The sequence below is a fragment of the Macadamia integrifolia genome, chromosome 3, assembly GCF_013358625.1.
Source record: "Macadamia integrifolia cultivar HAES 741 chromosome 3, SCU_Mint_v3, whole genome shotgun sequence".
Classification (NCBI taxonomy): Eukaryota; Viridiplantae; Streptophyta; class Magnoliopsida; order Proteales; family Proteaceae; genus Macadamia; species Macadamia integrifolia.
In genome coordinates, this window is record NC_056559.1 from 30,505,472 (window position 1) to 30,519,298 (window position 13,827).

The following is a 13,827-nucleotide window of genomic DNA, read 5'->3' on the forward strand; positions in this document are numbered from 1 at the left end:
AAAAAAAAAAAAAAAAAAAATCTCTCACCCCATTTTGGTTTGACTAAGTCTTACAGTGTTACTCTCTCTCCAGTCTTTAAGGTGAATATGCATGGTGGGTAACGTGGGTCTAGCTGAATTTGTGCTCAATCACCCCGCTCTCAGTCTCTCTTTCTCTGATTCAATTATTTGAGTAATAGGAAATGAGTTTAGAAAAAAAAAAAGGGCTAAATATAATATTTTTATCTTTAAAATTTAAAATTTTAATTTTTATATCATTTGTATGTTATGTACGTATGATAATTGATAGATAATATGAAACAAGTATTTCAAATATTAAAAATAACATCTGAATTTTGTTCTGCTTTTTATTTTTGTAAACGAAAAATTCCTGAATCCGAATCCAAACTCGAATTTTATTATCTCCGCTTTTTTGATCGATATTTTGATCAAATCGTTGAATTAATGAAACGCATTAATCCAAATAATTCCGAATCTGAATTTAATAACTATGCTTTTGACTCGAGAGTACGGAACCTTGACCGAAAAACCAGACTTCGAAATTTCTAGTCTATTATTGGTAACAAGTCTTATCCGGAATGGGATCGGTTAAGGTCGATATTGATAGAATATCAATCTAGATGGGCCTGGATTGGATAAAAATATCTTCAGTTTTATTTTTAAAGTATATATATTTTTTTATATTTTACATACTGAGCGACCGATATTATATCAGCCAAGAATCAGAATTAATCAAGAGTTCAAGACTAATACTGATCCGATTCAACCGATTCTGACCGATCTGATTCCTCAAACAACAAAATTCAACTACTGATAACGTGGTGAGAATAATGTGGAAAGAACTTCACCACTTAAAACAACTTAATGACTCTCTCATTTAGTGCATAAGTTTGGGGCTCTTCAGAGTTCAGAAGTCTTTTAACGCCCCTGTTTATTTGACGGAGAATGTAAGACACATGATTTTGTGAAACACATGATGTTGATTTGACCACAATTTTGATTTTGTGAAACACGATTCTGATTCCCTAGTTGGGTCCTTTTCAACTTCTACTTCTTAAGAAACATCAGATGAGAATGTTGATATCATTCATAATAGTGAGCGCATAGAATTGAACTAAACAGAGTAAGCAAATTATTCCATGGGTGTCGACACCACCTTGTTCTCTTAATAAATTGTCTAGTTCTTTGTTTCTTGGACCTCATTTTCTAATCTTGTTAAAAAAAAAAAAAATCTTATTATTAGAACAAACACTAAGAATGTGAAAATAAACAAACAATAAATCCACACAACATAGAGATTTAATGAGGTTCACACACTTGTGGTGTGCTACGTCCTCAAGCGAAGAAAAAGATGTTTCACCATGCAGAAGAGAGATTATACCAAAGTAGCGGTGAGAAAACTCGCCCTGAAACCCTAGTTCAAAAAAACTCCAAAATACAATGACTTTCTCAACAATACAATAATATATTATATACTCCAAGTCACTGGTCGACCCATCGGGTCAAGGTCAATCCGGTGAAAAAAAACTTTCCATTTAGATCACCACTAAAATATATTGGAACAAGTCAATCTTCAAAACAGGTCAAGAATTCGAGACAAACTTAACACTTACTAATTTGAATTTACTTTCACTCATTACACTTGCCAAATGTTTTGTTTGCACTCTACAACAGCAGAAAACTTTTGCCAGCAAAATAGGATCTCCCAAATGTTTTTTCCTCTTTATATCACTTTTTTCTTTTTGGAATCAAGATAAAACATGGCCCAAGAACAGACAATAATCCAAAATCACATACATTCCACAAAAAAGTTGGCTTATGGGAGGGGCAAGAGACCTAGATGACTTTGAGTCAGAAGAGTAAAGAACCTTTAGATCCTACAACCAGACTTAGAATTTGAAGTCAATAATTATTGCTGGACTAATTAAAAGGATGAAGAAAACAACAGGAACCAACAAACTACAATCGCTTGAAAGGACATGACCTTGACTTTCAACCTCGATCTACATGAATTCATTTATAGATAGCTGTGAGGAGAGCATAAAATTAAGCTAAACAGAATCAAATTGTTCAATGGCGTCCTTCTTCGGAATTGTATTTGTAGTAGTATGTGCTTCTTTTACTACTAATTTAAGCCCGGCAACAATAGTAGTAGCAGCATCTCGATTATCATCGGCAGAAGCTAAGGCTCTACTCAACTGGAATGCCAATGGTGGTGCCCAATTTCCCTATTCCTGGAATGCATCCGATACAAGCCCATGTAAATGGGATGGGATAGATTGCAATGCAGCTGGAAGAGTTACAAAGATGAGGCTATCTGATCGCTTCATGTATGCAGATCTCGACAAATTGGATTTCTCCTCTTTCCAATATCTGGTCCATCTCGATCTCAGTCGTAATGAATTGTCTGGAAGCATCCCAGACAACATCGGTACGCTTTCCAAACTCACCGTTCTTTACCTATCTGGGAACAAACTTTCAGGGAAATTTCCTTCTTCACTAGCTAATCTGACCAGTTTAACTGAGTTGGATGTTTCTAATAATAAGATGAGTGGTGAAATTGATGGATATCTATTCACTAGTTGCACCAACCTCACCATTTTCTCCCTCTATGGTAATAGTATCAACGGATCAATACCTCAAGAGATAGGAAACCTCAAATCCCTCCATCAGTTAGACCTAAGTGACAACATGCTAACTGGTTCAATACCTACAGCACTGGGAAATCTTAAGAGTCTCAACATATTGGACCTGAGTAACAATTTGTTGAATGGTTCAATCCCCATGGAAATTGGATATATGGAACACCTAAGCCATCTTTATCTCAGCAACAACAAGCTACATGGCCCAATACCAGTACAGATGGGGAAATTGACATATCTAGCTGAGTTGAACCTAAACCAGAACATCCTCTCTGGTTCAATACCTCCAACAATCGGGAATCTTAAGAATCTCGACCTATTGGACCTGAGTAGCAATGTGTTGAGTGGCTCAATCCCCATAGAAATTGGAGACATAGAAGAGTTGCAGCAGCTTAATCTCAGCTACAACAAGCTACATGGTCCAATACCTGCACAGATGGGGAATTTGAGATATCTAGCTGAGTTGGACCTAAGCCAAAACTTCCTCTCTGGTTTGATACCTCCAACAATAGGGAATCTTACGGAGCTCTTTGAATTGGACTTGAGTAGCAATGTGTTGAGTGGCTCAATCCCCATAGAAATTGGAGACAGAGAAGAGTTGCAGCAGCTTAATCTCAGCTACAACAAGCTACATGGTCCAATACCTGCACAGATGGGGAATTTGAGATATCTAGCTGAGTTGGACCTAAGCCAAAACTTCCTCTCTGGTTCGATACCTCCAACAATAGGGAATCTTACGAAGCTCTTTGAATTGGACTTGAGTAGCAATGTGTTGAGTGGCTCAATCCCCATAGAAATTGGAGACATAGAAGAATTGCAGCAGCTTAATCTCAGCTACAACATGCTACATAGTCCAATACCTCCAACAATGGGGAATCTTAAGAATCTCGACCTATTGGACCTGAGTAACAATGGGTTGAATGGTTCAATACCTAAGGAAATTGGAGATATGGAACAACTAGTGCATCTTAAACTTAGACACAACAAGCTACATGGTCCAATACCTGCACAGATGGGGAATTTGAGATATCTAGCTGAGTTGGACCTAAGCCAAAACTTCCTTTCTGGTTCAATCCCCATGGAAATTGGAGATATGAAAAACATGTGGCAGCTTAATCTCAGCCACAACAGGCTACAATGTCCAATTCCTTCACAGATGAGGAATCGCAAATGGGATTGGGATCTGTCCTACAATGATTTCAAAGATCCATGTGAAATCAGAGAGAATAGGCTTAAAGTCAAGATTTCCCTCATTATATCTCTTTGTAGCATCATACTTGTTGCATTTGCAGTTGTTGCTATCCGGTTCCTTCTCAGGAGAAAACCGATGAATTCCACCGGTACAACAAGATCACACAAAAATGGAGATATATTTTCCATATGGAACTACGACGGAACAATTGCATATAGTGACATCATGGAAGCAACAGAAGAATTTGACATCAAATATTGCATTGGGACTGGAGGTTATGGGAGTGTTTACATAGCGAAGCTACCTACTGGGAAAGTAGTTGCTGTGAAAAAGCTTCATCGCTTAGAAGCCGAAGAGAAAGCCTATGATGACAGCTTCACTAATGAGATAAATGTATTAACAAGAATACGGCATCGGAATATTGTGAAACTTTATGGGTTTTGCTACAATTCAAGATGCAAATTTTTAGTTTATGAATACATAGAAAGGGGAAGCTTAGCTTATGTTCTTGGAGATGAAGCAGAAGCTGTGGAATTGGATTGGAGGAAACGTTTAAATGTCATCAAAGGGGTTGCTCATGCTCTGTCTTACTTGCATCATGACTGTGTGCCTCCATTAATTCATCGGGATATATCAAGCAATAACGTTTTGTTGAAAGCAGAACTCGAGCCTCGTGTTGCCGACTTTGGAACTGCTAAATTTCTAAATCCAGATTCATCCAACCGCACTATACTTGTGGGCACATATGGATATATTGCTCCAGGTAAGTTACAATATATTCATCTATACTTGTTCACACTTATAATTCTAAGTACATTATTGACATTAATTTTAATCCACTCAATCATTTTTACCCCAAAATACATATCTATCAAGATTACATGACGGAGCTGACTTTACATATTTTTTGAATTAGTATTTAACTTGAATGTGGTCAAAATATTATATGAAGAAGCTGAATTTGTTGTTTTTATTTTCTCTATTTTCAGAGCTTGCTTATACAACGGTTGTGACAGAAAAATGCGATGTTTATAGTTTTGGGGTCTTGGCCTTAGAGACAATTATGGGAAAGCATCCGGGTGAACTCATCTCTTCACTATCATTACCAAATGGAAAAGATATAACACTAAAGGATGTGTTAGATCCACGTCTCCAACCACCAACACAATTGGTGGCACAAGATTTGACTTTCTCAATGATGCTTGCAAATGCATGTTTGCACACCAATCCAAAATCTCGTCCAACTATGCAATACATATCTCAGGAACTAGGAAATCCTATGAACCCTCATCATAACCCCATTGCATAATTTCATTGTGGTAATTAGGGAATCTCGAAATAAAATCAGATCCATAAAGTTTGATGGAAGTGGATTTTATATTGTCAATTAAGATGTTTTCTTGTTGTATTTAAAGTATTGTTAGTTTCAATCTTAAATTTAATCCTCTTATTCTTTTTTTTTTTTTTTTTTTTTTTTCTTTTTTAAGCCACAATCAAAACGATCAATGTGACAGAAATTAATGGAGATCGAGAGCTATTGGTAATGCTATAAGAAATTAAGAAGTTCATTATCTCACAATATGAGTAGAGAGAGCTACTAGCAGTTCAACTCTCACCGGTTATAAGTAAAGCGAAATCAAACATAGTGTCAATATCCTAAAGGCCTCGACTTAAAAGCAAACTTTTTATTTTTATCCCTCACTTGTGTCAATATCCTACATAAAGAATTTATGTCGACACTTCAAATTGCAGTTTTTATTTGCAATTTAAAGAAATATTCTACGTAGACTATTACCGAAACAAATAGAAAATTATAGATTTTTTAATAAGACATAGCTAATATTAAAATTTCCCAAAGAAGCAAGGTAGTAGATAAGATAGAAGGGGCTAGGCTCCCGGTGGAGCAGAGGAGATGGTTAGGATGACAAACTTGAAACACGAAGCCCGAACAACAAGCGAGCAAGTGGTTAGTAGGCAATAGTGCCCTAGTTGATGGCATTCCTCTCTGCGGCTGGCACTCGAAAAATCACGGGACACTCCATACAGAACAAGCAAGTCTTAAGAATGAGATGCCCTGCAAGGTTCTCCATTCTCCATTCTCATTAGGAGGTCGAACCAAAGACCTATGGAAGTCGGGGCAATGGCCCAAGATCATACAATAATCCAATATTGCATACATTTCACAAAAAACTTGCCTTATGGGAGGGGCAAGAGACCTTGATGACTTTGACTCAAAGACCCACAAATCCGATTTTGAAATTTGAATATCTTCTATTATTAGTGGGACAGCTTAACACGGGGCCAAGGTTCTAAAACACGGGGAATGGTCAGGGGATTCGATCAAGGCTAAAACTGTTTCCATACCGTTTTTAGAGTTATCTAAATCGAATCATATTTGACAAATTTACCTCAATTTTTTTTTATTATTATTTTACCTTTGGATTATACATGTGGAATGAGATTGAAAAGGTTAAGATCGGGGATCAATCATGGCCGATACTAACCGTTCTGTTCCATTTTTTAGACCTTACACGGAGTTGATTAGAAGGAAAAAAAGAAAAACCCTCCAACTCTTTCGAAAGCTGGCACTCAGCTTACGACTGGAATTTTTTGTAGCTTTCATTTCGTAGAACAACACATGATCATATCTTGACTTGATTGCAATTTTGATTTGTGAAACACGGTTTTGATTCCTTGTTGGTCCCTTTCTCCCTTTACTTCTTAAGAACAAGAATGTTCAAATAAGAAGTTTGATATCATTTGTAGAAGTAAAAAAGCATTGAGTTAAGCCAAACATAATCAAATTGTTCCATGATATCCTTCGTTGGATTTGTATTGTAAGTTGTTGTAGTATGGACTTATTTCACCACTCTAAGCCCTGCAATAATAGCAATAGCATCTAAATCATCATCAACATCTTAAGCCAAGGCTCTACTCTACTGGAATGCCCTGAATTTTGGAGTGCAATTGCATATAGTGACATCATGAAAACGACGGAAGAATTTGACATCAAATATTATATTAGGACTGAAGGTTATGGGAGTGTTTAGATAGCAAAGGTACCAACAGAGAAAATAGTAGCTGTGAAAAAGCTTCGTCACCTAGAAGCTGAAGAGAAAGCTTATGATGCTTCACTACGATTGGGCCGGTATCCAGAACATGTACTGGAAGCATATTACATTCCTCATTGTTTGGTGGATTAGTCTAAGCAAAATTCTGGTCGGTTAAGGTCCCAACCCAAATCCAAGCTTAGGCCCATCTTAAGCTCAATCTCCCAATCCAAATTTGCACTTATCTCTTATACTGCCCATCCAAAATATAGTTCTACAACCTTCACTGGTTGCCCAAGCCCAAAGGCCATTATCTTCTGACTTGCTCAAACAATTACAAACTAGCTAGTATTTATTCCTGCCTCTTCTTCATTTGGGTATTTTATTTTCTCTTATAAAATAGAAAATAAAAATTTATCTACATTGTAGTCTAGTATTATATAGTTCTTGAATTGGTATTCTTTGAATTTGAATGTGCTCATAAGATTATATGAAAGAATCTGAATTTTTTGTTTTTCTTTCTCTTTTTCAGAGCTTGCATATACAATGGCTGTGATGGAAAAATGTGATGTTTATAGTTATAGGGTTTTGGCACTAGAGATGATTATGAGAAGGCATCCAGTGAACTCATCGATCACTTCATTATTATTGCTAACTACAAAAGATATAATACTAAAGGATGTGTTAGGCCCACGTCTTTAACCACCGACACAATTGGTAGCACAAGAATTGACTTATTCAATGATGCTTACAATTACATGCTCTCACAACAATCCAAAATCTCGTCCAACTATGCAATATATCTCCAGAAACTAGGAAATCCTATGAACCCTCATTACAGCCATTGTGCACAATCTCAGTGGCAATTAGGGAATCTCGAAATAAATCAGATCCACAAAGTTTGATGAAAGTAGATCTTAAATTGAATCTTTTTTTTTTTTTTTTATTAGTATTTCTAGATTGAACCTTTATAAGCACATTGTTGTCTCAAAAAACAAATCCATGAAATGTATTCTTTAAAATAGATTATGATTGATTGCAACAAGTATGCCAACATAAGGTATTATTTGTACAAATAGTTTTTATAGTTTCTCAGAAAAAAAATTGATCTTTCTCTTTATTTTGAGTGATTAGGTTATCTAGTCAAAAGGTTAAACACATTATAAACTATGTTCTCATCGAAACTCTCAAAATAATCGAAGCTAGCTACAATGAATAAATAGGCTATCCTCATTGTATTTACATTGGGGTTTTGAGATGCACATGGGTAGCAAAAGGGTATTTGCAAACATACAAAATCCTGTAAAGAATTGTGAATCCTAAGAAGATGGGTGAACCGTCGTCTTCTTTGGGAAAAATTTTCTCTATAAATAAATGTATGTTATGGTTTTAATAAGCACCCCTTTTATTAAGTTATTTTTTAATACTACCTTTTTATTTTATTTAACTAGTTAACAATTTTAATTGTATGTATGTATGTAGCACAACCATCCATGTTATATGGTGTTGTGTGCTAGAACTGCAACCCACGGTCTCCCGACTAAAAAAAAAATTACAGATATATTTCCTTTTTTTTTTTTCATGATCCCATATTACCCAATTTAATGTTTAAATTCTGTGCCGTTCGTTTTTTCTCTTTTAACAATTTTTAAAAGTATCAGTTTTTTGAGTGTCATATTCTATGTTTAAACCAAGGAAAAAATATGGGGGGAGAGAGAAATAAAACGTTGGCTTTAGCTTGACTTGGATGGAGAGTAGAAAAAAATATAATGTAACAGAGAAGATGACAAGCAGCCCATATACATGGATCCGGCTCCTCTCCTGTGAGTGTGATAGCCTAGGCCAGTCCATAGTTATCTGAATGATTGACACATCTCCAAGTGATGATCCAACGGCTGTGCTCCTGCTATCAATCAACACTCAGGACACGATTCCCAATCCCACATTGATGGACCACCAAAGGTTGCCCTACGGGAGGGGCAAGAGACTTTGACTGAGGCCTTGATGACTTTGACTCAAGAGTAAGCAGCCTCTAGGCCCAAGGACTTTGAAATATGAAGTCTAGTACTGGAAGATTGGGACAGCTTAACAGGGCTGAATTAAAAAGATGGAAGAAACCTACAGAAACCAACAACTACAATTGACTCAAAAGCAGCCACATAGGCTTATTGGTCTGGAATTCTTGTCCCACTCATGATGCTGCCTTGACCACAACTTTGATTTGTGAAACATGATTCTGATTCCTACTTGGGTTCCTTTCAACCTCTGTTTCTTAAGAAAGTTCAGATAAGAAGTTTCATATAATTTCTAAGCAGTGAGAGCATAGAATTGAGATCAACAGAATCAAATTTTTCCATGGCATCCTTCTTCAGAATTGTATTGAAAATAGTTGCTGTATGGGCTTTTTTCACCACTGCTGCAACAGCAACAGTAGCATCTGAATCATCATCACCAGAAGCCAAAGCTCTACTCAACTGGAAAGCCAGTGGTGGCCATTTTCCTAATTCCTGGAAAGAAAATGATACAAGCCCATGTAAGTGGGATGGGATAGATTGCAATGAAGCTGGAAGGGTGATAGTCATAAGCCTATATTTGTACTACATATCTGCTGAGCTCAACAAATTGAATTTCTCCTCATTCCAATTTCTAGTCCATCTCGATCTCAATAATAATGGATTGTCTGGAACCATCCCTGACAACATCGGTATGCTTTCCAAACTCAAGTCTCTTTACCTATCTGGGAACAAACTTTCAGGCAAATTGCCTTCTTCTCTAGCTAATCTTACCAGATTACTTGAGTTAGATATTTCTTATAATGAAATAAGTGGTGAAATTGATGGATATCTATTCACCAACTGGACCAGCCTCAACATCCTTTCCCTCTCTGGCAATACTATCAATGGTTCAATACCTCCAACAGTGGGGAATCTTAAGAGCCTTTACCGATTGGACCTGAGTAACAATGAGTTGAATGGTTCAATCCCTATGGAAATTGCAGATATTGTAGAGCTAATGCGGCTTGATCTCAGCCACAACAAGCTAGATGGTCCAATTCCTGCAGTAATGGGGAATTTGAGATATCTCAGTGAGTTGGACCTAAGTAAGAACATGCTAACTAGTTCAATACCTCCAACAATGAGGAATCTTAAGCGTCTGCAAAAATTGGACCTTAGTAGCAACATGTTGAATGGTTCAATCCCTATGGAAATTGGAGGTATAGAACAACTATGGACACTTAATCTCAGCTGCAACAAGCTACATGGTCCAATACCTGCACAGATGATGGTGAAATGCAATTCTTACATTTATTTGGATCTTTCCTACAATGATTTGCAAGATCCATGTAAAAGCAGAAAGAAAAGGCCTAAAATCTTGATTCCCATCTTCATATCTCTTTCCAGCATCATACTTGTTGCACTTGTAGTTGTTGCTGTCTGGTTTCTCTTTAGGCAAAACTCGAAAAATTCCACCATTGATTCAAGAACACAAGGCATTGGAGATATATTTTCCATATGGAACTATGATGGAAGAATTGCATATAGTGATATCATGGAAGTGACGGAAGAATTCGACATCAAATATTGCATTGGCACTGGAGGTCATGGGAGTGTCTACATAGCAAAACTACCTACAGGGAAGGTGGTAGCTGTGAAATTGCTTCATCGCCTAAAAGCTGAAGAAAAAGCCTATGATGAGAGCTTCACTAATGAAATACATGTATTAACAAGCATTCGGCATCATAACATTGTGAAACTTTATGGGTTTTGCTGCCATCCAAGGTGCAAATGTTTAGTTTATGAATACATAGAAAGGGGAAGTTTAGCTGATGCTCTTGAGAATGAAGCAGAAGCTATGAAATTGGATTGGAGAAAACGTTTAAATGTCATCAAAGGGGTTGCTCATGCTTTGTCTTACTTGCATCATGACTGCACACCACCATTGATTCATCGGGACATCTCGAGCAAGAATGTTTTGTTGGATGCAGATCTTGAGGCTCATGTCGCAGACTTTGGAACTGCTAAATTTCTAAATCCTGATTCATCCAACCGCACTATACTTGTAGGTACATATGGATATATTGCTCCAGGTAAGTTACAATATAATCATCCTTTTTCTCATACGTATAGTTCCAAGTACATTGACACTGATTTGAACCATTCAATCATATATATACACATCTTGGGAGTGACTCAGAAGCCATTCTTAGTAGGAGAACCAAAAGACACAGGCTATCTCCCTTTGTTGTCTAAAACTACATGTTTCTTGAATTGGTATTCTTTGAATTTGAATGTTCTCACAAAGTTGACTCTATTGTTTTTTATTTCCCTCTTTTCAGAGCTTGCATATACAATGGTTGCCACGGAGAAATGCGATGTTTACAGTTTTGGGGTCTTCGCACTAGAGACAATTATGGGAAGACATCCAGGTGAATTTATCACTTCGTTATCATTGCCAAATACAAAAGATGTAATACTAAAGGATATGATAGACCCACGTCTCCAACCACCGACACAATTGGTAGCAGAAGATTTGTGTTTCTCAATGATGCTTGCTATTGCATGCTTGCACATCAATCCAAAATCTCGTCCAACTATGCAATATGTGTCTCGTGAATTGGGATGTCATACAATCCCTCATATATAACAGCTCTTTTGCACAACTTCATTGTAGCAATGGAGGGACCGCGCAACAAAATCAAATCCATAAAGTTTGAGGGAAGTAGATCTTATATTGTTAAAATGTTTATGTTGTATTTAAAGAATTTTTTACTTTCAATCTTAAGTTGAATATCTTTCTCTTTCTTTCGTTCTTTTTTTTGTTTTGTTTTGTTTTTTATTTTTTTTTAGGGGGAGGTTGGGGGTGGGGGTGTATTCCTAAGTACAACCTTTATAAGAACATTTTTGCCAAAGATAAAAAAGAAATATATATATATATATATCCGTTGAACTGTTGAACTTATTCTTTAGAATAGATTATGGTTTATTACCAGAAGTATGTCGTCATAAGGACCTCAAGGGAGTTTTGCTCAATTGGCAAAGGTCAAGATCTCAAAATAAGGAATTATGAGATTGGAGAGAATAGAATTAGCAACTTAACTACATTAGCCAAAAACAACTAAACACCAATTGACATTATCCTTACTTTTTAGGATTAAGTTTTCAGTCTCTTGTAGAAACTCTTGTACAGTCTAATCCTCACCAAGATTTGAAGCTATCTCTCCCATGCTAATCCAATAGTACCAAAGGTCATGACGTGAGATTCCTTCTTCACTATGGGTGAAAGGAAGCCAATGATCGATCAACGATGGATACCAAACTATACAATTAAAAATTAATTTTTTGGAAGTATTTTTTTTTTCCCATTCATGTGGCAGACTGCAGGTCATGATTCATTCCAACTTGAGTATGATCTGTTATCTATATCAATATAAAATTATTTTCGAGATTTAGATGATAAAATTTATTCTCCAACAGATAAATGGTTTTTAATTTGAATTTCTTAATAAAATAACATATCTTCCAATGTACCATTATATATGTATTGATATCAACAAAAAAAATATTATATAACGCTCATACATCTCCCGTGCATCGCATGGGCTGATTAGCCTTTTTGTTCATTCCCTATTTTTTCATATGTAACACATGTACGTAAGTAAATTTCTACTCATCTCTCTCTCTCTCTCTCTCTCTCTCTCTCTCCCCAATGAGCTTTCTGTGGACCCACTGTGGTAGGGTTACATAATTCAATAGGAAGAGAGTTCTCTTTTTCTCTCTTTTTTTTATTCAATTTTTATTTATCGCAAGCCTCAGCTGTAACTGATAAAAGCCCATCCACTAATAAATATGTTGCAAAATAAGTATAGCCCATCCAGCCCGTAACCTGAAATTTGGTCCCTCATAAGTCATGGTGTCGTCAGTCTCTTTTATTATGAGAGTTACCCGCTTGCGTTTGCGTTATATTCAAAAAAGAATTAAATTGAGCAAAAACAAGCTACAAACAGATCATAAACAGGTTGATAAGACAAAAAAACAAAAAGGGCTAATCAAGTTATAAACAGTTGGTCCTTGTCAATCCTGAACCCCATCAGGCTATAATCAAGCACCATCAACATCCAAATAATAATCAGTCTTGGCCTAACATCGAACTGTTTACTAATGGATTGGTTCAGTTGCGAGATTTAACTAGGACAACTCTTGACATCGCTTTCTAGTTTTGTTCATGGTCACACACTAGATCTTGGATGGAGATAAGAACACCTTTTTCAAGAAACAAAATTGTTGTTCAAAGACTCCTCAGTGCGTACTTACATGGATCCTTTTCCGTTATGGTTAATACGATCTATATGTTAAAATATAATTATAAATCAAATTAAGGGATTTTTTTGGAAATGGAAGCCTTTAGGGGTAAATTTAACTATTTGATATTTTATTGGCTAACTTGTCAGAGACTTTAGACCATTTCCGATCAATACTAATGTTAGTTGAACATTGAACCACACTTATTACTAACTATTAGTCTATAATTAGGTGGATCTTTGTATTCATGAAAGTCTCCCCACTTATTGAATGCACATTACTACATTAGGCAGGCTAATGGGTTAGAGAGGATTTGGATCCTTAATAGAGTCCAATTGACTAGCTGCCCTTCATTAAATTAAATTAAAAAAAAATTAAAAAATTAAAAAAAACTGTCTAACTGCCAGCCACTCAACTACAGTCTACAACCCTTGATTTACTTATTTTTGGGTAGAAAACCCTTGATTTTATTAATTTTGTTTTTGAACATAAAAAAATTGAATTCCCAATACTACCCCTGAATATGGTAAGTAGACTGAGTACCACGCTGCGATGCAACTTGGGTTTCCGGGGAATATAATCCCAACTACCCCAACCTCAATTCTCCTTTACCTAGCACCGTTCCAACAACCAAACAGCCCCCT

The 13,827-nt window shown here is 36.2% G+C and overlaps 1 protein-coding gene across 1 annotated transcript; it reads left to right on the top strand.

The window, feature by feature from the left end:
• Nucleotides 1-2,081: 2,081 nt before the first annotated feature.
• On the top strand, nucleotides 2,082-11,672 carry LOC122074346 (probable leucine-rich repeat receptor-like protein kinase At1g35710). Its single transcript, XM_042639172.1, has 4 exons — nucleotides 2,082-4,597; nucleotides 4,824-5,137; nucleotides 6,885-6,982; nucleotides 9,197-11,672. Exons 1-4 carry the CDS (start codon nucleotides 2,308-2,310, stop codon nucleotides 11,526-11,528), a joined length of 5,034 nt encoding a protein of 1,677 aa, XP_042495106.1. The 5' UTR covers nucleotides 2,082-2,307; the 3' UTR covers nucleotides 11,529-11,672.
• The last annotated feature ends 2,155 nt before the right edge of the window (nucleotides 11,673-13,827 follow it).